The 27384-nt window shown below is 45.2% G+C and overlaps 4 protein-coding genes and 1 pseudogene across 4 annotated transcripts; 2 read left to right on the plus strand and 3 right to left on the minus strand.

Annotated features, from left to right (window-relative positions):
• Positions 1 to 210: 210 nt before the first annotated feature.
• On the plus strand, positions 211 to 1954 carry LOC101754907 (annotated as a pseudogene).
• Positions 1955 to 2099: 145 nt separating this feature from the next.
• Positions 2100 to 8840, minus strand: LOC101763945 (katanin p60 ATPase-containing subunit A-like 2). The gene is made up of 12 exons (XM_004969443.3): positions 8588 to 8840; positions 8293 to 8475; positions 8139 to 8185; positions 7368 to 7433; positions 7159 to 7266; positions 6232 to 6298; positions 5669 to 5753; positions 4627 to 4787; positions 3676 to 3777; positions 2926 to 3145; positions 2437 to 2572; positions 2100 to 2344 (listed from the first exon to the last, which is right to left on the minus strand). Exons 1-11 carry the CDS (start codon positions 8630 to 8632, stop codon positions 2439 to 2441), a joined length of 1218 nt encoding a protein of 405 aa, XP_004969500.1. The 5' UTR covers positions 8633 to 8840; the 3' UTR covers positions 2100 to 2344; positions 2437 to 2438.
• Positions 8841 to 10274: 1434 nt separating this feature from the next.
• Positions 10275 to 12973, minus strand: LOC101764355 (ubiquitin-conjugating enzyme E2 36). The gene is made up of 8 exons (XM_004969446.4): positions 12784 to 12973; positions 12637 to 12664; positions 12429 to 12515; positions 11514 to 11572; positions 11124 to 11165; positions 10973 to 11046; positions 10697 to 10794; positions 10275 to 10605 (listed from the first exon to the last, which is right to left on the minus strand). Exons 1-8 carry the CDS (start codon positions 12817 to 12819, stop codon positions 10568 to 10570), a joined length of 462 nt encoding a protein of 153 aa, XP_004969503.1. The 5' UTR covers positions 12820 to 12973; the 3' UTR covers positions 10275 to 10567.
• Positions 12974 to 16596: 3623 nt separating this feature from the next.
• LOC101765567 (dof zinc finger protein 5-like) lies at positions 16597 to 18468 on the plus strand. The gene has a single exon (XM_004969448.3). It carries the CDS (start codon positions 17010 to 17012, stop codon positions 17514 to 17516), a length of 507 nt encoding a protein of 168 aa, XP_004969505.1. The 5' UTR covers positions 16597 to 17009; the 3' UTR covers positions 17517 to 18468.
• A 317-nt stretch (positions 18469 to 18785) lies between these two features.
• Positions 18786 to 22663, minus strand: LOC101765981. The gene is made up of 10 exons (XM_004969449.4): positions 22206 to 22663; positions 21975 to 22030; positions 21765 to 21864; positions 21571 to 21669; positions 21334 to 21420; positions 21091 to 21182; positions 20873 to 20965; positions 19973 to 20041; positions 19659 to 19873; positions 18786 to 19115 (listed from the first exon to the last, which is right to left on the minus strand). The coding sequence occupies exons 1-9, from the start codon at positions 22554 to 22556 to the stop codon at positions 19738 to 19740; spliced, it is 1083 nt and encodes a 360-aa protein (XP_004969506.1). The 5' UTR covers positions 22557 to 22663; the 3' UTR covers positions 18786 to 19115; positions 19659 to 19737.
• Positions 22664 to 27384: the final 4721 nt, after the last annotated feature.

Raw genomic sequence — 27384 nt, forward strand, 5'->3', positions numbered from 1 at the left:
AAAAGAAAAGGACCTGCCATATTGTCCCCTGCGTGGCTGCGTATAGGACTGACGGTTCACGAGCGACAACCATATGCATCAACGGACGCACGCATATCCACGCTGGTGATGTGTATTTATAGGCTAGCGCCCGATCGTTACTTGACCATCCCATGGTCGCTCACACCTTCACTAAGGTCTCCGTCCTCAGTTGTGAGCGAGCCATGATCGACTGCATTGGCGACAGCCACCACGAGCCCCAACGTTTCCGTCGAGACGGCCATCTCGGCGAAAGCCGCCGTCCCGGTCGTGGACCTGTCCTTGCCGGGCTCCGCGGGTGCCGTGGCCAGCGCCTGCAACAGGCTCGGCTTCTTCAAGGCCGTCAACCACGGCATCCCCGCCGGCCTCGTGGAGAAGCTCGAGGCCGAGGCGCTGGCCTTCTTCTCCCTGCCCCAGAACGACAAGCTGCTCACCTCCTCCTCCGGTGCGCCGCTCGGCTACGGCCACCGGAAGATCGGGCCCAACCGCGACATGGGGCTGCTCGAGTTCCTCATGCTCTCCGTCGGCTCCAACTCCGTCACCACCTTATTGGCGCTGCCCACCGTGCTCTGGTACACATACGCGTGAAATACCCACGAACGTACGGAGGGCGGCGTGCATTCTTTTGGTTGGCTCGCTTAGACTGATCTGTTTGATCGGTTTTCAGCTACATGCTGGCGGAGTACATGAGCCGGGTGCAGAAGGTGGCCCTGAGGGTGCTGGAGCTGATGGCAGAAGGGTTGGGGATGGAGGACACCAACGTGTTCAGCCGCATGGTGCAGCGGGACGGCAGCGACGTGCTCCTGCATGGTTCGGCGAGCACACGGACCCGCAGATCATCTCGGTGCTGCGCTCCAACTCGGCGTCCGGCCTGCAGATCGCGCTGCGCGACGTCAACGTCGGCGACTCCATGCAGGTGCTGACCAACGGGAGGTTTCGGAGCGTCAGGCACAGGGTACGGTGGTGGAGGCGGACGCCGGGGAGCGGGCGCGGCTGTCGATGATATACTTCGGCGCGCCGGCGCCGTCGGAGAGGATTGTGCCGGTGCCGGAGATGATCGGGGGAAGGGGAGGCCAGCCGCTACCGGAGCTTCATGTGGAGGGAGTACAAGGCGGCCGCATACAAGAGCAGGCTCGCCGACCGCCGGCTGGATGGCTTCCAGCTCGATGCCCAAGGATCGCCCTCGCCCAACGATGAGGCATGATGAGGATGAGCCGAGCCACCAGCAGATGCGATTACCAATACATATACTCCGCGATTGTTTTCCAAGCGACGTCGAGTAGGTTCCATGATCTGTTACATGAACGGGGGATGTGTGCATTCGTAACATGAACCTCGTATTAATTTGCACGACGACAAGTGCAAACCGTTGCTTGCGGATTATGGACTCCGGCGGCAGCGGAGCTCGTCGCCCTGGATTTTTCAGCATACACTGGGGGCGATCCATGCTTTAATTTGCAAATGCGTGATGCCGAGAATAAACTGAAGAGCTAACTCGCGTTAAGTTGTGGCCAGCAAGCGCGACCGATTCGGCATAGAGGTTCAGTGGGACGAAAGGTAAAAGGAAGGAGCTCAAAGATTCCTTGAAGGTTGTGAGCCACAGCCACTATATGCATATGCTAATCAGTTGAGATTGATAAAGCAATAACACCAGTATCTACCACGCATTGGCTGGTTGATGCATATATCCTACTCCCACCGTCCCAAATTACTATTCGTTTTGACTTTTCTAGCTAAAAAATATCTAGGTGCACATCAAAATATCTAGAAAATATCTAGGTGCACATCAAAATATATGTATCTAGAAAAGCCAAAACAAATAGTAATTTAGGACGGAGGGAGTACTATATAATTCATACTACTATATAATTCTACTGTGCTTCTGGTAATTTGAACAGAGCAGTGTATGCATGGAAGTAATATGAATTACAGAAGGCAACCTTGCCCTCAATATTCTGTGTTTCCTCTGGCACCGCTGCTATAAAGGGTCATGAAAGAGATTAATGGATTGACTTTCTCAATAGGAAGGGGTGCAATCTGCCCAGTGGAAGAAACTCAAGAAATGGATCATGAAACAGGAATTAAGAGTAACGCCAGAGAAATAGGTAAATCGAGCCAAATGTAGGCATAGAGTCCTAGTTTCTGCTTATTCCAGGGACTAAATTACCCAAGAGCTTATTACTCATCAAATGAATGATAATGTACAGCATACAAGGATAAGCATAGTGTTTACAAGGATACCTTCATTCCATCGATGGAAATTCCACATTATCTATCAGCCCATGCACAAGTTCCGTACTGAATACAAATATCTTACAACAGTCTCCTGCACAGAAAGGAACGCTACATATGCTTAGGGAGTAGTTCAAAGAACACCTAAGAAATCTTGACACAAATACTTCTGGTCGTACAGCTCACCTTCAGCCATGGACATGACTGCCATAATCTTGGTTGAACTTCTCATATCTATGTGCATGAAGATGAGCAGACGGCCTTGTATTCCTCAAAGCAAGTTCAATATCTTCTGTCGTTACTGGACCAACTTCAGGCAACTCTGCAACATTTCCCCCCAAAGAAGTGCTAAATTCCACTGAGTTTACAATAGAAAGAGTAGCAGTATACTGATAATTTACTTTTTAATTGGTATGCATTAGGGCACTATCACAATACCAATTCATATGTTTGTGATCTTGCCACTGCTTATTTTCCATTCTGCAAGCACTACCCATACAGGTAAAATTTCCCTATAATTTTTTTTGAACAAATTTTCCTAGAAATTGAAGAGAAGTAGGCAACAAAGATCAACAAGTCTTCAGTTGAAGTGGTGAGTAGAGTCATTTGTTCTTGTTAACACACCAAGTTGCTTAAAAGAAGTAAGAAATCACTAGTTACAGACAGGTCACATACCATCTTCAGGAACCTCTTGATTGCGTTCGAGAACTGTCATTAACCGTCTTAGGGGCTGCATTGCTGCCTCCTTGCATACAAGGCGAATATCAGAGCCAGAATATCCTTCAGTTTTCTCCACAAGAACATCGTAGGGAATCTCCATTGTGCCAGTAGTAGATGGCAGGAGCTCTTCAAACATAGCATGTCTAGCATCTGGCTCTGGCAATGGTACAAGAATCTGATTGACAAGTTATGGAAAAAAGTTCCTTCAGATTTGTCATGTAACTTGAACTTTGACATAAGCATTCTGGTGGCAGCTAAGTATTACAGGTTCTACAGATCTCAACCAAACAAACATTGTTTAGAATGTTGCCGAAAAAATTGGTTGCATCAGAAGTTGTAAATATAACTGAATAATTGGAAAGGAGTATAAGCATTCCATTATTCAAGACTGCTGATTTTGGATAGCAATACGATTTAAGAGGGTACTATACAATTACGCCAGTGGTCATTTGTATACTGTACACTCGTAAAAGTTCATGATGAGCCATGAAGGCCTGTCAGACAAGGCAAAGCTTAAAAAAAACGAGAGGCTTGCTAGTGTAGTGCACCTGACCTCCTGCAGTTCAGTGTATATTTATACTCCCAAATAAGAAATCAAATAGCTATCACACATTCAAAAAACTATAGAAAAATAATATGGAAATATGTATGCACATTTGCAAATCAACTAATATCTGAAATACAAGATTATTTAGAAAAGGATACACGCTTCTCCAGCCGACGCAGCATTGCTGCATCCAGCTCCCATGGTAAATTTGTGGCCGCTAGAACAAAAACAAGCTCATCTGTCTTAGTCAACCCGTCCATCTGCAGAAATAAAATCAAAATGTAATGAAACAGCTTGTTCTCAAAATTAAAGACCATTTTATCATCAGTTCAAAGTTAAGAAAGCCAAGGATATTTCAGCATGTAAACTTTAGAAAGTTTATAGATGCTAAGTGTTTAGGTATAATGTCTCTGTTTTCCAGATACTGTAGCTTCCATAAAAGTTATAGGTCTGCCCAGCGTCTACTCCGAATTTGTGTTCTGTGGACTGTGGACACACGATTTTTGTGGCCACTAGATCTTAATCCAATGGTGCACGGCCGTCTTCTACTCCCAGATTTTCTTTTTTCAACTGATTTCTCCATGGTGCTGAGCTGAGCTCACAACCGTGCACATCATGCCCCCATCCTACCCACCACCTCCTGTCTCCAGCAGCTCGCCACTGACAGCACAGCGCTAACATGGCTTGCTGTGATGCCCCCACCCAGGTACTTCCCAACTGGCGTTCCTCCACTGCACACGGCCGGTGGTGGCCGCTGCCCTTGCCTGTGACCACTACCATGGCCTTCCTCTAAGCTCGCATCTACAGTGAAAATCTCACCCCTAAAACCCCAAATCCCTAAGCCCTAACCTTGACGGACAATTGCCAGAGTTGAGGAAGATGACTGCAGCTTCAATGGCAGTGCGAATCAGACGGCCATGGCTTGAATCAAGCACAAATAGGACGGCCCAAAATTCTGGTCTTGAGGAGCCCCAAAACACTCGGTTGTTATTTAGCTTTCCTTTAAAGTTATTGCTTGTAACTAATTCATGGTTGAGAAGATCGCACATTTCTCAATGGAAGATAATTGATTATACTTTAGACCATGTCAAAATATCCAATAAAGCTACCTGTATTAACAGCTCAGTTTTCAATCGTCGGCTAGCTTCATGTTCACTACGAGCTTCACCACGTTGACTAATTATAGCATCAATCTCATCAAGGAAAATGGTAGATGGTGCATGATGCCTTGCAAGCTCAAATAAGACTTTCACTAGTTTCTCCGAGTCACCTGCATCACTATTCGAATGAGCAAAATTTTTCTGGCAGTGAGGTTAGAAAGAATACTAAACGTATATTCTTCCATAATGTGGATGAAAAGCATGGAAGTAATAATATCATAAAGATTAAGGGGTGTGTGCGTGTTGCACTTCTTGCAATAATTTGTAAGCACTTCGCAAACAGCTGTGGAAGAAATTATTAACACCAGAGGCTGGACGGGGCATTAGCACAGTAGGATGCAATGCAAAGAGGATGTCTGTGACAACAATGTCAATAGAAGACCTAAAGTGCCACATAGTGCAACAATTAAGAACCAATAGGTGGCAGAAGATGATGTAAATACATGCCAGGGAATATAAAGTGTTGTTATTGGAAGGCAGAGGGCTACAGGTTAGCAGCTTTGGAGAAAGTTACTGGAACACTATGATAATTAAGAACAGCTCTCAAGTGGGAAGCATACGAGCTCTAAGCATTGCTGCATTGGCATGCAAATACAGGCATATAGCAGCAGGCGAATATACAAACAAGAAAGGGAAATGTAATAAAGTTATCCGTATCCTGGTCCTCTTGGTTGCATATTGAACTACTGTCGAGGTAAATCGAACCCAGTTACAATTTATGTTCAAGTTTCAGCTCCATAATTATGCACAGAACAAGTATTAAATTTCATGGAAGGATTAAATATGTAACTCTGAGTAGACCTAACTATTTCTGTGAAAGAAATGTCCATAACAGGGAAAAAGGTGACAGCTTATAGTAAATTTGCAGCAGCAGTACGGAGCAATAGCAGAAATACATAAGCTAATGCCGCCAACAAGGAACACATAAATCGATGCATGCTCATGGACCAGTAAAAACATGTCAAGAAATAAACAAAAGACAGTGACATACCACGCCACTTGCTCACAATTGATGAGGCAGAAATATTGAAAAAGGTAGTTTTGCATTCAGTAGCCACAGCTTTTGCTAGCATCGTCTGAAATGGAATAAGTTGAGGAGGTTATAACAATTGGACTTGACAATGATCCGCAATTGGCAGAGCTTGGGTATAGCATCATAGAAAACATACATAATGGCAGAAATAGCACAGAGGATGAGGAAACAACTGAAGCAAACCATGAAATCAGTGTATAGGCAATTGACGTTAATAAGTGATATTGTCCTTTTGTTTTCAATAATTCAGTATAACTAAAGACAAAAGCAATACCAAGAAAAAAAGAAACAGATGCTTGATATTTGGATTGTTTACTCAGGTACTACAGTTCCATGGTGAAAAGTTAATTGTGCTATTCATTTTAAAAGGGGAGAGATTAACTTGAGAGCAACACGGGCCGCAAGATATCGCTAAACATTGCAGGTGTAGCAACTTATAAATGTATAAAAAAAAACTAAACAGCAATAGGAATATCATATATTTGTGAAAAAAGAGAGAAAATACACAGATAAGTACAAACCTTTCCTGTCCCAGGTGGACCAAATAGTAGTATACCTTTCCAAGGTGATAATAGGCCTGTGAAGTACCTGGGATTGAAATGCAAGTTAGAAGACAAGAAGTGTTTCACTAGTACATCACGAAATGAGCTAACTTGGATGACATCAATTGAATCTGATTAATAATGGAGAAGAAAATACTCCCTCCGTTCCAAATTGTAGGTCGTTTTGACTTTTCTAGGTTCATAGATATTATTATGCACCTAGACATACACTATATCTAGATGCATAATAATATCTATGAACCTAAAAAAGCTAAAACGACCTACAATTTGGAATGGAGCGAGTATCCGATAGGACAACACATGATTGAAAAAAGTTGGACATACAAAAGAAACCCTCAAGACCATGACTCATACAAATTTTACATCTTTCCTCCAGACCTTCAGGGTGATAAAACACTCCTTTCAAAAGCAAACAGAATGAATATTACTGTTGGATTATTTAAACAGGTTCTCTAATAAAGATGAATACAGCTTATAAATCATCACTTACTTTGTATCCACTAATTAAACTGTTCAAAAAGGAAAATAAATTAACCAATTACCCAATTGCGATACATTGTGTGACAGAGTTGACCTTTTGAATCAGTAGAAATGGAAAGCCAATGTGGAAAGTCATGCATCACAAATTTATTAAATAATCCTTCTGAGACATGAATATCACAAAATATACAAATATAAATACTGTGTAATGAATATGTTAAGAAAGCATCTTTACAAAAGTGATTTGCTTAACTTTGCTGCTAAAGTATAGTCAAACAAATGCTCAAATGAAAAAAAAAACATCTACTTGGTACTGCAGGACATATGAGTCTTTCATTCCGTTAAATATCTTCTAGGTTCTACGCTTAGAACGTACAATAGATTTCATTGAGAAAGCAAGCCTACTTGGGATATTTGATGGGCATGACAACTGCTTCTTTGAGAAGCCGCTTTGCATTCTCCAGACCTTTTATGCTTTCCCATTTGACATCTGGGCTCCCACGAATTATATCCCTATAGGCATTGGATAAGGAAGCTATAGTAACAACAGTCTAAAATACATTACAATGCCACATGAATAATGTTCTGTACAGCCTTTTTTGGCTCGATGTTACCTCAACAATGTCTCGGCTAAGTTGCGCGTTTCTGCGGATTCAAATGAAGGAAGCAGAGGTTTCTGCCTGCAACCACCATATATCCCGTTATCACAAGTGTATAACAAAAAAAAGGAAAATACATATGCATGGCAAGAGAAAACAGTCCTGGGAGCTTTATGTTTCCAGACAACAAACACAGCAATGCTTAAAGATTAACAATTGGCTCATGGAAAAAAATTCAGCTCAAATTTTTTTCTGCATGTGGCAAATAAATAAGGTATTGTTTTGAAATAATCAAACAACTACTTTCCAACTAAGCTCTAACCATTTCCAAATAGTTGTTTATCAACTACGTAGTAGCATAACTTAAAGGAACAAATGATTAGTTCTTGTTACAGTTTGAGGTCCAAAATCAGGCACGTGGTTCATCAGAGGCACAGAGCATCCAGAACCATATTATTTTCACCATGTAAGCCACACGGAAAATGCTGGTCAACATGCAAAGCATATAAGTCTACGAGCACCTCTATCTTACTGGAAACCCGTTATTTCTGGAATTCAGTCAACTGAAGTAGAATGCAGAATTTCAACGCCACCTTAGCTGCCTCTAAATCAAGCAAATAATATAATACAGTTTCGAGCGAATTTGGCCACACTAACTGGATATTAATTGCTGAACAGAGTAACAGATGGAAACTAGCTAACTTTAGAACATCATTTCAGTATTTCAGATGAAAAATTGTGTAGAAAAACTCTGTACTGTATTCCCAAGCAAGCAGCAGGACTTACGGCGGCCCGTCCTCTATAGCCCCATTGCGCATCTCCACCTTCCTCTCCTGCGAATCAAAACCAGGGAAGCTAATAATTGCATAATTCTCCAAGAGGACGAACCGAAACCATCATCAGCAAATGCAGCAACGCGTAGGTACAGAAGCCGACGCACCATCCGCTCGAACTGCTCGAAGACAGCGAGGTCCGCGCCCCCGTTGGCGCGTGACACGGCGGGTCGGCCGGACAGTTGGTCGGATCCGCGCAGCGGGGGGCGGCCATCGTCGCGGTCGTCACCGTCGCCCTCCGCGGGCTCGCGGCGGATGCCGAGGCGCACCTCGTAGTAGACCTCGAAGTCCTGCGGGGGTGGAGCCAACCGATCACGCCACGGGATCTCCCAGCTACGCAACCGGGGGGGTAGGGAGTGATACGGGAAGGAAAGGGAGAGCGCGCAGAGGTCAGCGAGTCACCTCGAAGGTCCAGCGCGTGATGGAAGGCTCGCCGTCGTCGGCCATCGAGACGCGCGCGCGCGCGTGACGGCGTGAGGGGGTGGTGCGGTGCTGCGCTGCTTCGCCGGCCGCACGCACGCACCCACCCACCCACGCACGCGCGACGCGAGCTCTCTGGAAGCAGCTAGCGGGGTGGAGGAAGAGCCGAAGAGGGGGTGCGGTTGGGCTGCTGACCGGCTGAGGGGAATAAACAACAGACAAGCGGCCGGGAGCCGAAGAGGGGAATAAACAACAGTACTACGGGATAGTAGCGGGACATTTGTGAGAGGAGGAGCCAAATGGTATGATCATTCTCTGGATGCCCTCACTATGGAAGCCATTGCGTGCAGGGATGGCCTGGCACTAGCAATCCAATCAGGTGCCCGCAAGATTTGGCTAGAGACTGACTGCCAGCAACTTGTTCAGCTCTGGCAGTCGGGTTCCTATCAGAGATCAAGCATCGCGCCATACCTACAGGAGATGTTGGAGCAAAGTTTAGTCTTTCTTGATTTCAAGCTTTCTTTTATTTCTAGAACTTGTAATAAGATAGCACATGTACTAGCAAAAAGGGTCACAGGTGACACTAGAGCTGCGTGGTGGACTCGTGTACCAGCCTATGTGTCGAACCTGCTGACAGAGAACTGTAATCAGCCTCCTAGAGAATGAATGAAGTTCTGAGTCAAAAAAAAAAAAAAAAAAAAAAAAAGCGGCCGGGAGCCCGGGACAGCGGGGCGGCGATGGAATCTGCGCTGCCACGCTGGTGGCTGGTCTTTCTTTCCCCCGGACGCACGGGCACGGGACGGGACGACCCGTCCACGGAAAACGGGGGCTCCGTTTCGCTGTTTCCCCGGGCTCTGACTGACAGCGGGTGGCCGGTGTGCGAACTCGCGGTTGTGGCCCATGTGTCAGTGGTAATTAAGCAGGTTTTTTGTCTTGTGGTTGGCCGCTTTTCACCGCAGACGCTGTACTGAAGCTTTCCCTTTCCATTCCCGTTTTCAACGTGGCGTCCAACATTCGTCTATGACCTGACCGCTCAGCAACAGTGTTTCTGTCAGCTGTTAACCCCAGCAATCGGAGCGTATCAGCGAGACAATGACAGCGAGGCAACGGAACTGATGCTGTTGGAGTGGTGGTTTTCGAAGCCCCATACTATACTGTTGCTGCCCAGGGCCGCAAGCAATTGCGGAGCCGGGCATCTGATCGGGAGCGTTCATGGCCTGTCAACTGATAAATGATAACCGCGTGCTATATTTTATACTACCGTGCAGTCTCCGTATCATGACTGTGACACTGCTGCAAATGAGCCTTCGAAAAAAATCGACAGGAAACCTGTCATCGGTGACCATTCACTTGAAGCTTCAGAGCGGGCGGCGCCACGAAGAGAAACAAGAACGGTGACATGTCATGGGCAAAGCTGCGCCCCCGTCGCACGACCGGTGACTTCCCGGCGGCGACGTTCGGCACATCCGAGCCGAGAAAGCGTGGCTTTATTAATTGCGCTCCGCTTATCGCTTGCTCCCACAGTCCCACGAGCAAAGTGCCAACCGCAACCGGGTGGGCAAACGGCATAACATGAGCGGCATACACCCGGTTGGACCAACAAAAGTGCAGCCAAGTGCAACTCTAGTTTCACAGATGACCAGCACAAAAACGAGTGGACCAACAAAGGTGCAGCCAAGGTAACAAGCCTCAGTTTCAACAATATGGACAGTTGAGAAACTCTCCTACATGAAGTAATAAATATATTGGAGTAGAGAAAGTTCTACCACAGATACTGATTAGTCAAAGGTGCCCAAAGGTAAAGGGAACCGACCACAGGTGTACAACCAAACAATTCGACCGGTAAGTCATTTAGAGACTTCCTTCCATGGCAAATATCTCCAGTCTGTTCTCATCAAGCAAATGGCAATAGATTAGGACTGAAGTATGACGGGTTATTACATCAAGAACAGCACTGGGTTGTCATGCACCGCTCGCATACAGGCGAGTCCATTCCTTCGCTGCAAATCCCACAAAATATCTTGTTATCAAGAAGGCAACCACAGGGCAACAGAAACACTACTATAGGCTGATTTGTCAACTTCAATTTACCTGTTTCAACAGCTTCAGCCTCATTGGCTTTCCAGTGTTTTGCAATGTTATCAGACAGAGGGTCATCTGGATTTGGTGCACTCAAGAGAGCCTGGATACTGAAAGCTAGAAAAATGTCAAGAACTAGCTAGCATGCCAATGAATATGAAAGGTATAGGGACTGAACAAGAACAAATGAGATACAGCTCCACTAGGTAGGCTAAAAGTAGAAACTATGTTTTTTGAGGCAAAAACGTATGCAATTGTACAATGACACACAGTGACAGATATAGAGACCTCAAAAGAACTGTTCGGATCTGAAGTGCTGGGCTCCATTTGTCCTTGAGAATGTCAAGGCATATCCTACCAAGCTGCAACACAGTAAAGCCCTGCTCAATAACCATTCATAGAAAGTAGACTGGCACTGCAAAGCAAACTGCATGCCTACCTTGTCAATGTTGGGATGGTAAATCTTGGTCAGAAACCTAACCTGCAACAGCACACAAGCAAAAATAAGTGCTCACTGAGATTATGAACACTAAAAGTGTTTTGAGTAGTTCTAACACTTCAATGGACACTGAAGAGAAGGGGCAGAAAATAGCTCGTCCTTCCAAACAGAAAGACATTCTTAATCCAAATACCTACTAAGTCAGAATCAGCTAAGATATGTTTGTCAATGTTCAAACAAGGAAATCAATCTGACTTGTAGTTAAACCTATCACCACATATCATATCAAAGCTTAAGGGTATAAACAAAATAAAGTTATAGACAAGCATGATTAGCTTAAGGGTATAGAACACAATAATTTTATAGGCATTAAGAAAATTGTGTAGTTACCTTTGGGGCAGCCATTGGATATTCCTCAGGTAAAAAGAGCTCAAGCTTAAAAACTCCACCTGACAAATTGATAAGCAAAAGAAATGTAATCAGGAAAGTAATTGAATATGAATATAAGGAAACCAATTAAGTACAAATTAATATGCTAACGTAAACAGAAAATATTGTTCCAGTTACAAATATCACTAGCACAGAAAGGTATTATGGTGATTACTATAAAAGACCATGAGCTAAAGTCAAAGAGTCTGCTAAGGAAGATAAAAAGTTAGTTCCCACTGCAACATTTCAGTCATTCCCTGCAATTTAAGAATGGAGTGGAAACCAACTAGCCCCTTCTCCTTGTTACATACAAGTAAGCTCCTTACCTCCTAGAGAGCTCAGGGAGTAAATACGTTGTGTTACAATTTACACAAATCAGAGGGCAAGGGGATCATGACAGCATATATTGATAGAGTAACGAGATCATGAATGGAACTAAGTCTATTATTGCATAATCATCATAACAAAAAATAGCTCAATGGACAAGTTACAATCTAGGAAGCCAAAAATGACTTTTGTTTCCCACAAACATTGAGCAACTGCCCACATAAAACACAAGCTAGCAGTAACCGTCACATATTATATAGGCATAAACGTTACTAAAACTGCCAGCCCTTTAACATCAATAATAGAAAATACTAAAAGAGATGATGATACTCATCGACAACAATACTGCCTGAGAAACTAAAAGTTGAAGGGCCAAAGTCACCGACCGACCAAAGAATACAGGGTTACTATGTGTTCATAAACTAAAGCAAATATTTCCGAATTCACCCCATTTCTAGTGGCATCTTTTGAACAGAATCGTCTGGATAATACCAATCTACGCCACGCAACACAAAAAGGGCGTCAAAATTCCGGATTAGAAGCTCGCACCTTCATAGGGCGACTGCGCCGGGCCAAGGATCATGACGTTGAAGTAGCGCATGTTCTCCTCCGAGGGCGACGCGCTGATCCCCGGCGCTGCACGCACGAACAAACCAAACCAAGCCAAACCATTCAACAAACAGTATCCCAACCCTTCCTCAAATAACGAAAACCTTGCCGAAATCCGCCGAAACCGCGTGACAGAAAGCACCCGCACCTGGCTCGCTGAGCAGCCGCTGCGTCTCCTGCACAGATCCAACCACATGGCAGGCAAAAAGTGGTCAGCCAAAACAAGCGAGAGCACGACGAATCGGATCGGAGGCGGCGAGAGATCTGCGCCGGGGCGATCAGATCGGGCGCGCACCTTGATGATCCGGCGCGGGAGGTTGCTGTTGGCCATCGGATCGGGGCCGGGGCGCGGACTTCCTCCTCTGCGAAGTTGCGGCGCCGCTGATGCCTTAAGGATCGCGCGGTGGAGGAGGAGGAGGAAGCAGTCGGTCGAGGGTGGGGAACGGGGGGAGAGGCGGGTTGGGGCGTTGGGCGCTCGCTATTGTACGCGGACGCGGTTTTTGCTGTAGTGGCCTACCTGTGCTGCCTGCCGCTGAGTACAGACAGACGCACTACAGTAGCAGTGCTTGGGTTTTACCTCAGGCCTGTGATAGGATCTTTAACGGTTGTGATTAATCGAAGTGCCTTTTTCATAAATGTCATTACTTTTTGACAAAGCCGAACATCGTATCTCAAACTCACCTAGAATTGAATATTTCAACATTTATTGTTCTTATAGTAGCAAAGAAATATTGACATTTTTATCGTAAGTCGATAATTTGGTGAAACTTGAGATTGATACAATATAAGTTAATATAACAGCCGTAATTAATTGTAGTGCTTTTTCCTTAAGTGTTGTTACTTTATATAAAGCAGGGCATCGTATTTTAAACCCACGTGATTAGAACTGGATATTCAAAAATATTTGTTATTTTTAGAGTAACAAACAAATATTAACATTTTATCTCGATAGTAGGATGGAACTTGAGCTTAATATAAATTCATAACATCATAAATCACTTATGCTAGGTTGTTAAAAGATTTAATGCATTTATGTTCCCACCCCACTCTTTCTCCTGTTTGTTGATTAATAGGTGAAATCTCTAGATGTAAATTTATTTATTTCTTATTTGGTTTCTTACTTGAATGATAATATATTTTTGTTCACATGATGGCGTTCCACTATGTCCAAAATATATCTCTTTACAACCAAAATGTAAATTTGCATAGTCTGTTTAACTTGTGCCATGGCTTTTTACCTGATCATTTGTTTAAGCTATTTTCTTATTATTTTTTGGGCGATAACAAAGACTGCCTGCCTCTAAGCTTGAACATTGAAACTTTGAAAGGTATGCAAATTTAGGATAATGGTCAATATGACTCAAACACAAAATATCATGTGGAGCCATACCGGCTAATGATTAATACAAATAATTATCTGGAGCATAGCAATTTCACATATAGAAACACAGAAAAATTTCCATAAAATTTTCTTTATTTGAACTGAAGCTTGCATCTGCAATCATATTTCTTTCAAATTGTATATTTATTCAAAATACACGCACCTAAGGAATAAAGAAGAGACGATGTTCGGATGGCAAGAGCGCGATGCAAGTCTGTAACCTTTCGTTAAGCGACGGAGGAATCAATCGTATTGTTTGATTAGCTACCACCCCATGGAAAGTTCGTGTACACGCGGGCAGGAATATGACGGGAAATAAAAGTAGAAATATTCATGATTCTTTTCCAAGCCGAGAACGAGGAGGACCCAGCTAGCCTCGATCCTACGCAACCCCACTCCCTCCTGCACCATGTGACGTCAACCGCTGCGTCACCCGATCCCTTCCCTTATCACAATTCACGATCACAATCACAGGGGGACGGACGCTTACGCTGTGCAATGGCCGCGACAGCAGCGGAGATTAACTCTTAATTACTGATGATGACGATCCGTCCAAAGGGGAGGAGAGGAGACGGGATTCGCCGTTCTTTTCGTTCCTGCTGCTCTCGCATCGTATGTCATCTCGACCCCATTATCCAGGTACTGTTTCCACGGAAAGCAGCGTAGTTTATTAGGCCGGCAGCTTACGTGGGAACAGGGTTATTGATTAGCTGTGTGCCTTTCCGAGATTGGAGAGCAAGTTAGCCTGACTAGCTGATTCGTAGTTCACCAACCGATAGGCGCTTTTACTTTATATATTTGGCACGCAAGAAACTGGTCCCTCTATATATCACAAAATATAAGCAATTTTACTTTTATTTAAGTCAAATTATATTAAGTTTGATAAAATTTATAAAAGAGTATCAACATCTACTGTACATAAAAAAGTTTAATATGCAAATATATTTTTGTGACTGAACCAATACTATTTTAATGCCCGAAACATTATTATTATTCCTTTTATAAAATTAATTGTCAGATTGAAGGAAGTCTGTATTATGATAAAATTAAAAATTCTTATATTTTAAGACATACTCCCTCCGTCCCAAATTGTAGATCGTTTTGGTTTTTCTAAGTGCATAGATGTTTGTATGCACCTAAATATAGTGTATGTCTAGATGCATATAAACATCTATGAATCTAGAAAAGTCAAAACGACTTACAATTTGAAACGGAGGGAGTAGGAAGCAATAAGCAGGTGATTCTTCATCCAGAGTTCTTCGCCGTTGTTGGAGCACAGGCTAATTCATGGAATCTCATTGCCTCTAAAAACCAAGACATTTTGATACTAGAAATCCTTAGAAATCATTAAAAAAATCAAGAATTTTCTCCTTTGGTACTAATTATAGAATAAGAGGTTTATTTTCTCATCAAAATTATTTGTAACTTTCTTTAAAAAGCTAGTTGTAACAATACATACTATTGACTACACGCCCTTGAATGAGCTAGCAACGAGACAAACGACAGGTTTGCGCTTTTCATAAAATGGACCGGGTCTGATGATCCATAGGCCAAAGGGTGTCCCTTGCTGGCAAGCTAGACTCGATGTTGACTTCAAATATATCATAATACAAACATTATACTACTCCATGCTGGTTTGACAAAGAAGGCCCACGTACTTGTTCGTGCGCACAAAAGCTCCACACGTCACTTCGAGTTTACTTACTGCATAAATCAAGAGATTTCACATCCTAGAGGTCACGTACGTGCTGCGATCAGAGACAGCCTCCCAAAGCACGGTGGCATGATTGGACAAGACGGATGGAGAGCTGATGCATGCATGGCGGAAAAAATCAGGCCTCGGCCTAACTTGGACTGGCCGGCGCGTCACCTCGAGCGCATTAGCTTACATTCCCGGATAGGGCCACACGTACGTACGCTGCATCACGTATTCGTTGCATCTGTTCAAGGTTTCTTTTTTTTTCTTTTATTTCTTCTTTTGGCGAAGAACGTGAACATCCTGGCATGCATTTTATAGTACACGTTTTTCTCACTGGTTTTGGCGATTTGGTCACCACCAAGAAGGAATTGTATGCTTTTGAAAGGTCAGTCGGTCAGTGTAGAATTATCTCCCTTGTCCCATCTCAGTTGGAAGCAAAAACAAAACAAAAAAACAAAAAAAAAACAAAAACGAAGAGGATTATCTTGTGGTCAGGCTCACGGGGATCGCCCGTATCCGCGCGGCAGCGCAAGTTGAGCAAGCCCCGGCGCTTTTTGCAGCTGGGTAGACGTCACTTACACACAACACAAAAACCAGAAGAGAGCGACAATGTCAACGCCCAGCCAAAAAGATAAGCACACACCACACAGCCCCGCAAGTTCACCGCCCTCTGGCTGGCACATGTCGGCCTCCGAGCCAGATACTACCAGCACCAATCTCCCTCCCCCCGCCCCCCCTCACCTAGTACTTTCCGTGTTGCTTAGCGACTAAACAAGGCGCTTTGCCCCCCCCTGCTTGAGTCCGCTCCACACAAGAATCATATCACTCCCCCACATGAGACCAATCCGTTTTATTCCAAGAAAAAGCTGCGACCCCGAAAGTCAACCGATTATGATAACCGGAGAAAATCACCAAGGTCAACACGACGAGATGCTGGCTGGCGCCAGGCGGCAACCAAAAAGTTGCAGCCGGAGCGGAGCAGCCACTGTTTCCGGGGGAGGGATCTCTCGCTCGTGCCCGGAAACCCTGGTGCGGCCAAATCCCCGGGCCACATGACGGGCACATTTCTCAGCGTTTCCGCGTGATATTTTTTTTTTCCCGGGCGCGCCATGCCACGGTCCATGCTTCCACTCCAGGCTCCAGCCTACCAGCCAGACCTTCCAATCCGATCTTTAAAAAGGTTGCGGGGGCCGGGGGGTGGTGAAGTGAGGGAGGAGCCCATATCCGCGCATGATCCATCCGCCCACATGCCGTATTAGTAGTAGCGAGCGGCCAGCGGGCGGTCACGCAAAGAAGTCAGGCGTGTGAAGCAAAGTGAGAGGGCGCGGAGAGGCGATGACCGTCTCCACCCCCGCTCCCCGTGTATAAAAGGCGGCGGCGCCGTCCCCTACCCACCCGCGGCCCCGCTAGCTGCTCGAGCTCAACCCATCCACCACCCCCCATGGCCAACCTCCCCGACGCGGACGCCGCGGGGTTCAAGCTCTTCGGCAAGGTCATCCAGCCCCCCGACGCGCACCGCGCCGCGGAGGAGGGCGCGGGCGCGCCTCCTCCTCCTCCGCCGCCGCCGCAGCCGCCAACCCCGACGCCGACGATGGCGGTTCTGCCTCCCGCTCCGCCCCAGTCTCCGCCGCCGCCGCCGCCGCCTCTTCAGCTGCAGGCGGCCGGCGCCGGCGCGGCGGCCGGGGGCACGGGCGACCCGCTGCCGTGCCCGCGGTGCGGGAGCCGGGAGACCAAGTTCTGCTACTTCAACAACTACAACGTGCGGCAGCCGCGCCACCTCTGCCGCTCGTGCCGCCGCTACTGGACGGCCGGCGGCGCGCTCCGCCGCGTGGCCTCCGCGTCCCCGGGCCGCCGCCGGCCGCGCCCCACCGCCCGATCGGCCGCCGCAATCGCGACCGCGTCCTCCGCCTCCGCCGCCGCCGCCGAGGAGGGGGGCGGGGAGCGTTGACCCGGCTGTCGTAAGGGGGCACCGTACCGGGCTTGCCCCGCTCGCTCGAGGCTTCCTCCCCGCGTGACGCCGTGGCGTGATGCCGCGCGCCCGGGCCCACGCCTCAGTGACGGGCCGGCCGGCCGGCGCGCGGCCGCCTGCGTGGGACCCCGCGCCTCGTCGTCGCCCTTTTCACACGTAGCCCCCTCCTCGCCTTTTGGTTTTATTAGATTCTATTTTTTATACCAATTTTAGGATTCTTTTGGTGGCCAAAAGGATGCGGCCGGCCAGCTGCGAGAGAGAGTTACTGTAGTAGGCAGTTAAAAAGTGAGTTATGAATGTACACTAGTGTACTGCTGCTGGTGCTACTGTAAAATTCGGCAACGGTTGAAATGGTGACTCGGAGGTGTGGCAGATTCAGCCATGGAACTGGAAGGATCATCATCTTGTTGGGTTCACGTGTTTTTACCCTGTGCGGCGCAGTCAGTTATTGCTAGTATGTGCAGGTGACATTCAATGAATGGATCATGTGAAATCTGTGACGACATTCAGCTGCAGGTTGATGTAGATCTGGAAACTTGAATGGAATCGGAAGGAAGTAGGTAGAAGGCTATAAGCTGTTGTTATCAGGCTCTTTTTGGAATAAATGATCTTGTGTGGAGTTCTGAGAAATGGTCGTTGGTTCTAATTTTCTGAACAAGCCTCGAGTTGTGCGAATGGAATTGTTCCAAGAAAAGGTAAGCCTTGTATTTCCTCTCTCAGCCCAAAACCTTGATGACAGTGCTGCCACAGTTCAGATGCCCTTTCCTGGTAGTGGAGGTGAACGCTTTACGGTCAGCCAGTCATTGCCGTTTAGTTGTTGTTCTTGTCAACGTTAAGCATTGCTTACATTAGGACCGGTCTACCAGATCCTCCATGATTTGTAAAATAGCAGCCCCAAAGTTCAGGTGTCATTTCCAAACAAGTTATGTCTTGTGCAAGTCCAAGTGTGAATACTCCTACTAAATAGTGCATTTTGTCTGTAAGGTGCGCAATGTCAAGATTTAACTATCAATTTTTTTATTTTTATAATGTAAATTTTATATGGTTGGATTCATAATCAAAATATACTATACAATGATCATAAATTTATAATCATAAACAATATAGTATAAAATAAATGAATTGTCAAAGTATGGTTTGAAAGACCGTGTAAACAAAAAAGGAGGGAGTACTTACCTAGCTCGCAAGTGACAGGTACACATACCACAGTCCGGACAGTATATGGACATTTGCCATGAACACGAGGAGTTTCTCAATGGTTTTTGCATTTGTAAGGCCCGATTTTCTTTAAACAAGTATACTGGCAGACTGCATTATTTACATTCAGTTGTGGTGTATACTGTATACCATTTAATTTGTTCGTCCTGCTATCTGCTGTCATTGTGATAAAGTTTCCATGTTGTAAATTTGTACATTGATGATCTACGTGTTAACAACATGGAATGAATGTGGTACCACCTTAATAGTAGAATATTTGTGTAAAATATGTGGTTAACCGCTAAAAGTTTTCAGATGGCATCCTCAATGAGCATCTCATCTACTTGGTGTCGACGTCAGATCAGATTCTTCCAAACCAACCTGTAAAATAGAACATTTGGATCAGGGTAAACAGAAGAGGTTGTACTTCTTTTTCATTTCATATGGTGCAAAATCACGCATGCCTACAGCAATGCTGCTTCAAGGACGGCTACGAGAATAAATCTTTACAGTTCTTCCGTGGTCAGAGTCACATGCATCAGCTGGGTGTACAGCTCGTTGAAATTTAAAACCACTGTCAGACAGCAAAATTGAGATTCTGAATAGGTGTCTGCTGCTTCAAGTCTAGGGTCATGCACTTTCAAGGGCATCATGAGGTGAGGACACAATAAATGAACATCCTTTAATGGTCAGAATCACATGCATTAGCAGCAATCATACTAGAAACAACTTAAAAGAAAAACTGTTTGGTGTTTCCCTTTTTGGGGTCAATTTATTATCTGTCTGGGTTTGACTCTTTTTTATATATAATGTAAAGATATCCTGCTTCCTGTTTTAAAAAAATAAAGGAAAAAAGAAGAGAAACTGTTGTTGACACGAACATAGGAAATATTGCTATCATGCTGAATAAAGGAAGATTGGTACCTTACTATCTGATTGACCAATGGCCAATCTTCCCTCAGTGCGTAGGGTAAGACCTTTATTTTCTATTCACCAGGACTGTTCAAACTTCACGTTTTTCAACTGCAGGTATCGAATCTTGAATTGCTTGAGCGAATGTAGCAATCTTGTAGGTAAAAAATCCAACAAGCATTGGTATCAACTCCAGGTGCATGAAGCCATAGTCTGGAACTAATATCCTGAACCAGAATAGAAAGAACATACATAATTATAGAAAACACTTCCTTTCCCATAATCTGAATCAATAATAAAATTTACTGAGAATTTTATCTGCTTACCCATTCCATCTGTTATACATCATCACAAGTACCACTGGAATAAGCAATCTTGGTTGTGCAGCAGCACTCCTGCATGCATGCCAAACAAATTGAAGGGTTGACTCTATCACAAATATGATTTAGAAGCTGCATAGCATTTAGTGTAGATCTGCAGCATCCTCTTGTACATATGCAGGATAAAGAATACAGCAGCCATAATGTGATAAACAAATAATCATTTTACAAGGGAATTGACTTCAGATGGATATTCAGATGATGAGAACCATCAGTTTTTTTTTTCACGATCTTTGGTTAAACCCTACAAGATGACATATTTCTAACTTAAAAGCATCGCATTCTGTTTTGTCTGCATGAAAATAAGCTGCTGAAACCTTATGGATCAAGCAAAAACAGGTCCTTGATTCATCAACCAAAATGTGGTGTGTTGGGTCACAACTAGAAGGTATTATCTGGACTGCATCTCCAGGATCTATCTCGAGATTGAAGCATAGATCTACAAAAGATCTCAAATGAAAAAAGATCTTTTGCTTGTATGTTCATTTAACTGTCCAAGGTTATCGAATACATTAGTTCTATCTGAAGAAGTTGAACATGAATAACCTTCAACTTTGAAAAAGGAACGGAAGACCTGTAGAATGGTATCAGAAAGTACATTTAGCATAGAGTAGCAGCCACAAACTAAACCTAATTCAGAGTAAATTTTATTTGAGCACCTATCTGCAGAACCAATTGGTGAAATAAGTAAACTAAACCTAAGTTTGAGTAAATTTTATCTGAGCACCTGTCTGCAAACACAATTTGTGAAATAAGTAGACTAAACCTAAGTCTGAGTAGAATTTATTCGAGCACCTATCTGCAAACACAATTTGTGAAATAAGTAAATAACAAAAGAGAACATACTTGACAGTTTCTCCAGTCCCACCAGCTAGGGAATCTACGCTGGTTCCAAGCATGCGGAGGTACACCAATGATCCAATCAACCCTGCACCAAAGCTGAAGAGTAACTGCTGTCAGTTGAAGCAAATGATAAAATCAATCCTAGACTGGAAGTGGTAAAGCAAAAAAAGCCACTTTCCGACTTTATCTCTACATAAGCAAGAAAGTTAAAAAACTAATACCTAACAGCAATTTCAGGAGAGTATGAAACATAAGCAGAGACTACACCAACACCACCAATGCCTAAAGTGAGCAGCTGCAATCTTTGTTTCAACTGCGAAACATCAAAATTATCAGTAAAAAAGACCAATAGATAATCTATGCATATTTCAAGATCTCATAATACCAATATGAGCTATAAAAGATTTGCACATGCAACTCCCTAATGTAGATCATGTGGAGGAAAATGACTTAAGGATATATACCTTTAGGTAGTCCTCTCTGGCCCTAGCTGCCAATTCCTTAGGGTCCCCTTGCTGCACTCTTGACTTGGACTCCCTTAGTATAACATCCTAAATTGGGCCAAAAGAACGAATACCAATACTTATGAAAGAAGTAAACAAAATAATACCATAGCAACTAATAGTTGTAAGTCGTTACATCACGCATCCTGAAGGATCTAGAGCAACCAACAAATCAGTTCAGGGATTGTAGCGACTTACGCTGCCACCAGTAGCTGCCTTGGCTGCTCTGTCCCACTTAGCCTGCTCCCGGCGAGTCGGGACTAGCCTCCATCTTGCAGAGGTGGCACCATTCACAGCCTACCAGATTCCACAAACTTAACTTATCACTATCCCCAGTAGACAAAAGGAGGTTCACAACTAAAGGAATTGATTCAAGCAAAGTGAAATCTCACCTCAGCACCAATGGCCCGGCCTCTCCTGGCAGCCTCAACCTGCGTTTGAAGGATTGGCCTGGTCGGCGCTTGAAGCTCCTTGCTCAGGTCAACCTCCACACTACAAAACATACTCCTCGATCATTCATCCTTGCAGAACAATTGTCGAACACCAAAGGATGGGGACAGAGAATTGATTGATAACCAGGCAAGTCCAGATAAGACAAGAACCTGTCAAGGCTCATGGCACGGTTGATGCTCAGAAATCCTGACTCCTCCTCGTCCACCTGCTCAACCGAATTACTTTTTAGAAGCCTAATATCTGAGCTCGAGCTCGAGCTCGATAAAATAAATTGAAACAAATGAGACCACGCAGGCCGGTCTAGTCGCTGAATGGAACTGCAATTAGCCACAAACAAACTATAGTCTATGGGCGCGAGGGGGATGACGCGGGGTACACACCGGGGAACGGCGGGTGATTGTGGGTTCCGCGGCAGCGCCGCCGTTGGCGATGACGCGCTCCATGTGGGGGAGGAAGTCCTTGTTCCAGATGAAGTCGTCGGTGTTGCCCACGGGGTCGCGGTCCTCCTTCCCCCACCAGTACTTGCGCGGCTTGATGGTGGCCGGCCCGCCGCCGTACTCCCCGGGCTCCATTCCCGTCGACCACTTCTGCGGCTTCTTCTTCGGCAGGATCACCTTCACAGGCCTCCGCCCCGCGGCCTCCGACGCTGCCGCCTCGCCCGAGGCCGCCGAGGCGCGCGGCGGCCGCACCGCCGCGGCGCGGGTGGAGGAGGCGACGGCGAGCAGCGGCATGGCCGGGGGGAGGGGCTCGCAGGAAAATATCTCGGCGGGGGAACGGGGGAGAGCGGAGTGGGGTGGAAGCGGGCAAGCGGCAGAGCGGAGCGGACCAGTGGCAGCCGAGAGAGTGATCCTGAACGCGGACGGGTGAACGGGAGACTGGCGTCGTGGCGTTGGCGGGCGCTGTGGGGGTGGGGCCGCGTCCTCGGGTATTTCCCCTTTTCATATTCGCCCCTCGTTTTTTTTTAAACGCATTCGCCCCAAGTGAATTCTTCCTTCGTGTTGTTTATGTGGCGAATGAAGGATCTCATGCGTATTGGTGCCTAGAGATGGAGGACCTCCCCCGCACATACAAAATGGTTTGTTTTTTAGATATAAAAAGAGAGTTGAAGTTTCGCTTGGAACACGAGATTTCCCGTCAATTTCGTACAAGTGATCTGCAGAAACGCAGTTCAATTCCAACAGGAAGAAGAGATTTTTCTGGTCTGGTTTTAGAATGTGCAAGCCTCGCTTAGAATATAGAAATTTCCATCGATCCCATATCGGTAATTTACATGACGGAACTCTATTCAATCTCAAAGAACTCGACACCAACAGATATATATGAATGTAAAGAGATAGTCTCACACCAACATATGCATGAATGAAACAGATAAAAACAATAATGAGTTTGGCTTCTCTTTTACCCGTGAGTCACTTTGCATTTCGAAAATATTCCTTCTCAACTACTACATTTCTAGGATATACCATACATAAAGGTCATTGGGGTAACGTGTATAAATTGAATTCCTCTACGCAGTCAGGTTTCTCACGCCTTCATGTAGTCACACTTCTCACACCTCATCTTCTTAACTTCGGGATTTCACCTTTGTGCCAGATCCAGCTTCCAGCTTTGCGTCATCACCCTCGCGCTATGTAAAACCTCCAACTTCGTGGTGCTTGGTCTGTTCGTGGTACTTCAAGAGCTTGTAACCTTACGACGTCTTCACTTAGGTTCCATCCCTGAGTAAAGAGAAGAAAAGGTGATAGTTTGGTGCTCTAAACTAGCTCGGAGCGCTCAAGAGTTAGCTCAATTGGAGTTCGGTCATCAGCCAATAATTGTCAGCTTTGAATCCCCAAAGTAACAAGGAATATGCGAGGGTACAAGTTTTATTACCAGAATAGCCTCCATAAGAAGTTGCGAGGTTAACCGATTTTTGTTTCTTGGTCCAGAAGTTGCGAGGTTAGAGGGTTTCTGACTACGACCGACGCTCGAGGTTGCTTAGTTTTTGGGTGATCCCCAACAATAGCCTCTCGTGGGCGAGGATCAACTCCGACAATCCGAACCCACGACAAAGGATCGCTCTATCAAAAAATATCACACTCGAGCGTCGGAGGAGATATGAGCCAACGGTTACTTTTTGCTTTTGACGTGTCGATTTCTGATTGGTTGACGCTTCGGCTTCGGTTCAAGTTTCGAGGCATTTCGCGCCCGTAAGCGTGCTTATAAAAGGTGGGGGGTGTGAGTCGCTTGGGATTACCCTCGCGTCTTGTTGTGAGTTTGCGCGCTGTTTGTTGGTGCTTTAAGATTCGTGCTTCCTCTGCTGTTGTTGTTGATCTTGTAGCTTCGAAGGTATTGTCCTTATCCGTATTTTTCATTCTTGCTTACCTCTCGCTGTATTGTTAGGTTTTAATTTACTGTTTATGTGTTGTTTTAGCTGGCTCAGATTATGCAAATGGCGAGGTTGATGACTTCCGAAGAACAAGTAGAACAAATGAGGCTTCGTGGTGGCGCTGCCGAAGGACAAGAGGCTCACGAGGCTGGCGAGGTTTTGGTTTCTTGCATTAGTGAAAGCGGAGAAGATCTTTCTAACATCGAGGCCAACCCTTCAGAGCTAATGGGTGGCAAGGATGATTTCCCTCCAACCCTGCGCTTTGGGCGGTCTTTGGTTTCAAAGAACACGATCGACTTCTACGTTAGCAAAGGGTATTTTCCCGAGGGTATTGCTAGGCCTTCCGGTGATGACCTCATGACGAAACCAAATATTGGCGAAGCTGTGGATAGATACGGTGCTAAACTTCATCATCTAACTCCTAACTCCTTCGTGGCACTTTCTAAGTTTTACTGGATTGAGCGCACGTTTGGAGGTGTCATCAACGTTGATGGTTTTGCAAGGTTGTTTGAGCTTCATGTGCAAAAGAAGAGGATCAGTTTGATGATGAAGATGGTGTTTTTGGGACACAGTTTGGTTGTTGCACATTCACGACCCGAAGGAAGAACAAGAGAAATAAAATTTCCAGGGTCGAGCTCTCCATGGCGCAAAAGAATAGATGTGACGATGATTGGCTCAGATATTGGTTCTACATTAAGATGGACATGTCCGAGACTTCTGGCTATGGTCAGCCATTCTATCCCTTTTTAGCTCAATGTCCCCCTTGAATATTACAACTACTCCTCCATTCCAAAGGACAAAGGCTTTCCGGGTTTGCGAGGATGCCTTTGTTCTTGCTTGCTCGTCTATAGCTGGGCGAGATTTGGTTGAGGAATTTCTGGCAGCGGACATCTAGCCCCTTTCTAGTGGATGGGCACCAAAGGAAATTGTGATGAAGTCGGTATCGTGGTACCCTAGGCCAGTTCCTTTTCCTATATTTGTATTAAGCTTGCCAGAGGGAGCAAATGCCGGTATTTTTGTTGACAAGGTTGAGAGGCGGGCTGTGCATATTCTTGGGCCCTGCCATGAGAGCATTTTTTTGTCTGCTCGCAAGTTCGTTACGCACGGTCTCTGAGTGAACTGTGTTTTTTCATATATGGGTATAGAGGTCGAACCTTGTGTCAAACCTCACAAGGCCTCCAAGCGGATGCGCGAGGTTGGTGTGACTGGTTCCATTGAGATCGGTGGGAATGTAGGTAAAGGGAAGAAGAAGAAACCTCAGGATTCAGCCTCTTTACCTATGGTTGAGGTTGGCAAGAGTCCAAGACCTCCAGCCTGGAAGCCCTTAAGAAGAAAAGCCTACTTGGTTAGGGCTCCTCTGCTGACCAGTAGCTAAATATTTTTGGCAAGAAACCTAGGGTTGCCAAGAGCTTTGCACCTTCAACGCATGTGCCCGAAGCCACGAAACCAGAGCTCGAAGCTGCCAGAGCTCTTACTAGGTTAAAGTTGAAGAAATCTGGCAAAAAGACTGGGGCTAGAATTATCAGTGTCTTAGATGAGGATGGTGATGAAGGATTTTTGGATGAGGACTTGTCTTTGGCCTCGTCTTTGCCCCCTAGGGCTAAGGAGAGGTCTCCTCAAAAGGAGCTACACCTTGAGGCTGCTGTTGAGCCAGGTAAAAATATTATCAAATTTTCGCCTAAATTATGCCTTGTTGATTCCAGCGGTGCCCCTGCTAAGTTTTTGATTGAATTGCAAAATACTGTTGGCGCAATTGGAGAGGCGTATAGCGAGCCCTCGCTGCTTGTGAGAGTAGATCCTTTACCCGAGGGTTCTGCTTTGCCTCCGTCTATTGCCGACTACAACAAGGCTTTTGGCACCGCTCATAGGGAGAAATTATTGTGTGTTCATATGCCTGGGTCAGGTGAGGATGGTGACCCTTACAATCCACCGCTATTGTGGGGTTCTACGAACTCACTCTGTGCTGTAGATGAAACAGCAAAAGCAGCTTTGGGGAAGGCTCAGGCTGATATTGATGAGGTTCCTGAGGAGGGCGAGCTTGCCATGGAAAAAGATAAAGTTACTTAGGTCCCTACAATGTCTAAGCTTTCTGTTGAAGATGATGCTCGAGGCAGCGCATTTGACCTTGAGAGTTAGCATTTTGATTATTTCTTGATTTGTTTATTCTTTGTTTGCTTGCTTGCTTATATGTTGTTCTTCGTTTTGATAGAGTATCAGAAGTCTTTGCGGTGTTTTGATCCCGATCACTTGGCTAGGATAACAACTACCCTTGGATATAAGGTATTGTTTTGCAACTAACGAGGTTTCGGTGGTTTTATCATTTCATTCTTTTTCTCAGTTTTTATTTGTTTTTCGTTGTTCCTCTTTTTCTTGCTATAACCGCTAGAAAGGTAGCTGTTGAGAGGCTTTAAGAGAAGGAGAAAGACACACTTAGCCGTAGCACTAAGGTTCTGGAACTCGAGGTTGAAGTTGCGAGGCTAAAAAAGGAAAACAGTGCTTTAAATGATCTCAAGACTTCGTTTTCTGAGGGCAACGCTGATTTGAAAAAGAATAAGGAATTGCTTGTGAAAACATGCAGCGACCTTTTTTAGAGGGTGGAGAGCTTGGAGAAAGATTCACAAGATAATCTTGGCATTGTGGAGAAGTTACGAAGTACCATAGAGAAGGATTCAACAACTATCTGATCTTTAAAGAAAGTTTGTGCTGAAAAAGACACGATGATTCTACGCTCGGCAAGAGCTTCGAGGACCAGAAAGTATTTTTTGATGCAACAGATTAGGCGCTGAAGACCAAATCTACACAAATTTACAATGGATACAAAGCTGCTTTAGCAGAGTTTGGTGCTAAGTCTCTTCCTTTCCACACCGAAAAGGGCACAAAGGAAATGTTCGATTGGATGGAGCAGGAGTTCGAGTATTTGCCTGGGGTTATTACCGGAGCTAGCGACTATGCTGCCTCTTTTTGCTGCGAGGGCATGCTCAAACTGCTGGAGAATGAGGGCTGTTCTGACTTTCTTAAGTTTGGGGCGCATAGTTATCAGTTTCCCTTAGCCTCGGAGTTTGACATCCAAGAATATTAAAATTGTGAAGAAAAATTTATTAAGACAACTCCGGGCAGCTTCTGGGCGTGATCATGCGAGGCTAGTTGCCTAGGATCGACTTGTGAAGGTTTAAACTCTTACTTTTCTTGTT

Source organism: Setaria italica, chromosome V (genome assembly GCF_000263155.2).
Source record: "Setaria italica strain Yugu1 chromosome V, Setaria_italica_v2.0, whole genome shotgun sequence".
NCBI classification, from domain to species: Eukaryota; Viridiplantae; Streptophyta; class Magnoliopsida; order Poales; family Poaceae; genus Setaria; species Setaria italica.

What these genes read in the sequence shown, in the direction of transcription:
- LOC101765567 (XM_004969448.3), top strand. Translation starts at nt 17,010, where the DNA reads ATGGCCAACCTCCCCGACGCGGACGCCGCGGGGTTCAAGCTCTTCGGC.
- LOC101765981 (XM_004969449.4), bottom strand. Translation starts at nt 22,556, where the DNA reads ATGCCGCTGCTCGCCGTCGCCTCCTCCACCCGCGCCGCGGCGGTGCGG. An exon ending in CAATCACCCGCCGTTCCCCG is followed by an intron (nt 22,031 to 22,205) that starts GTGTGTACCCCG and finishes TCGGTTGAGCAG; the next exon opens with GTGGACGAGGAGGAGTCAGG. An exon ending in CCAGAGAGGACTACCTAAAG is followed by an intron (nt 21,183 to 21,333) that starts GTATATATCCTT and finishes GATGTTTCGCAG; the next exon opens with TTGAAACAAAGATTGCAGCT.
- LOC101764355 (XM_004969446.4), bottom strand. Translation starts at nt 12,819, where the DNA reads ATGGCCAACAGCAACCTCCCGCGCCGGATCATCAAG. An exon ending in TCCCGCGCCGGATCATCAAG is followed by an intron (nt 12,665 to 12,783) that starts GTGCGCGCCCGA and finishes GGATCTGTGCAG; the next exon opens with GAGACGCAGCGGCTGCTCAG. An exon ending in ATCCGAACAGTTCTTTTGAG is followed by an intron (nt 10,795 to 10,972) that starts GTCTCTATATCT and finishes TCTAGCTTTCAG; the next exon opens with TATCCAGGCTCTCTTGAGTG.
- LOC101763945 (XM_004969443.3), bottom strand. Translation starts at nt 8,632, where the DNA reads ATGGCCGACGACGGCGAGCCTTCCATCACGCGCTGGACCTTCGAG. An exon ending in TCGAGCAGTTCGAGCGGATG is followed by an intron (nt 8,186 to 8,292) that starts GTGCGTCGGCTT and finishes TTTGATTCGCAG; the next exon opens with GAGAGGAAGGTGGAGATGCG. An exon ending in ATGCCCATCAAATATCCCAA is followed by an intron (nt 6,299 to 7,158) that starts GTAGGCTTGCTT and finishes TTTCAATCCCAG; the next exon opens with GTACTTCACAGGCCTATTAT.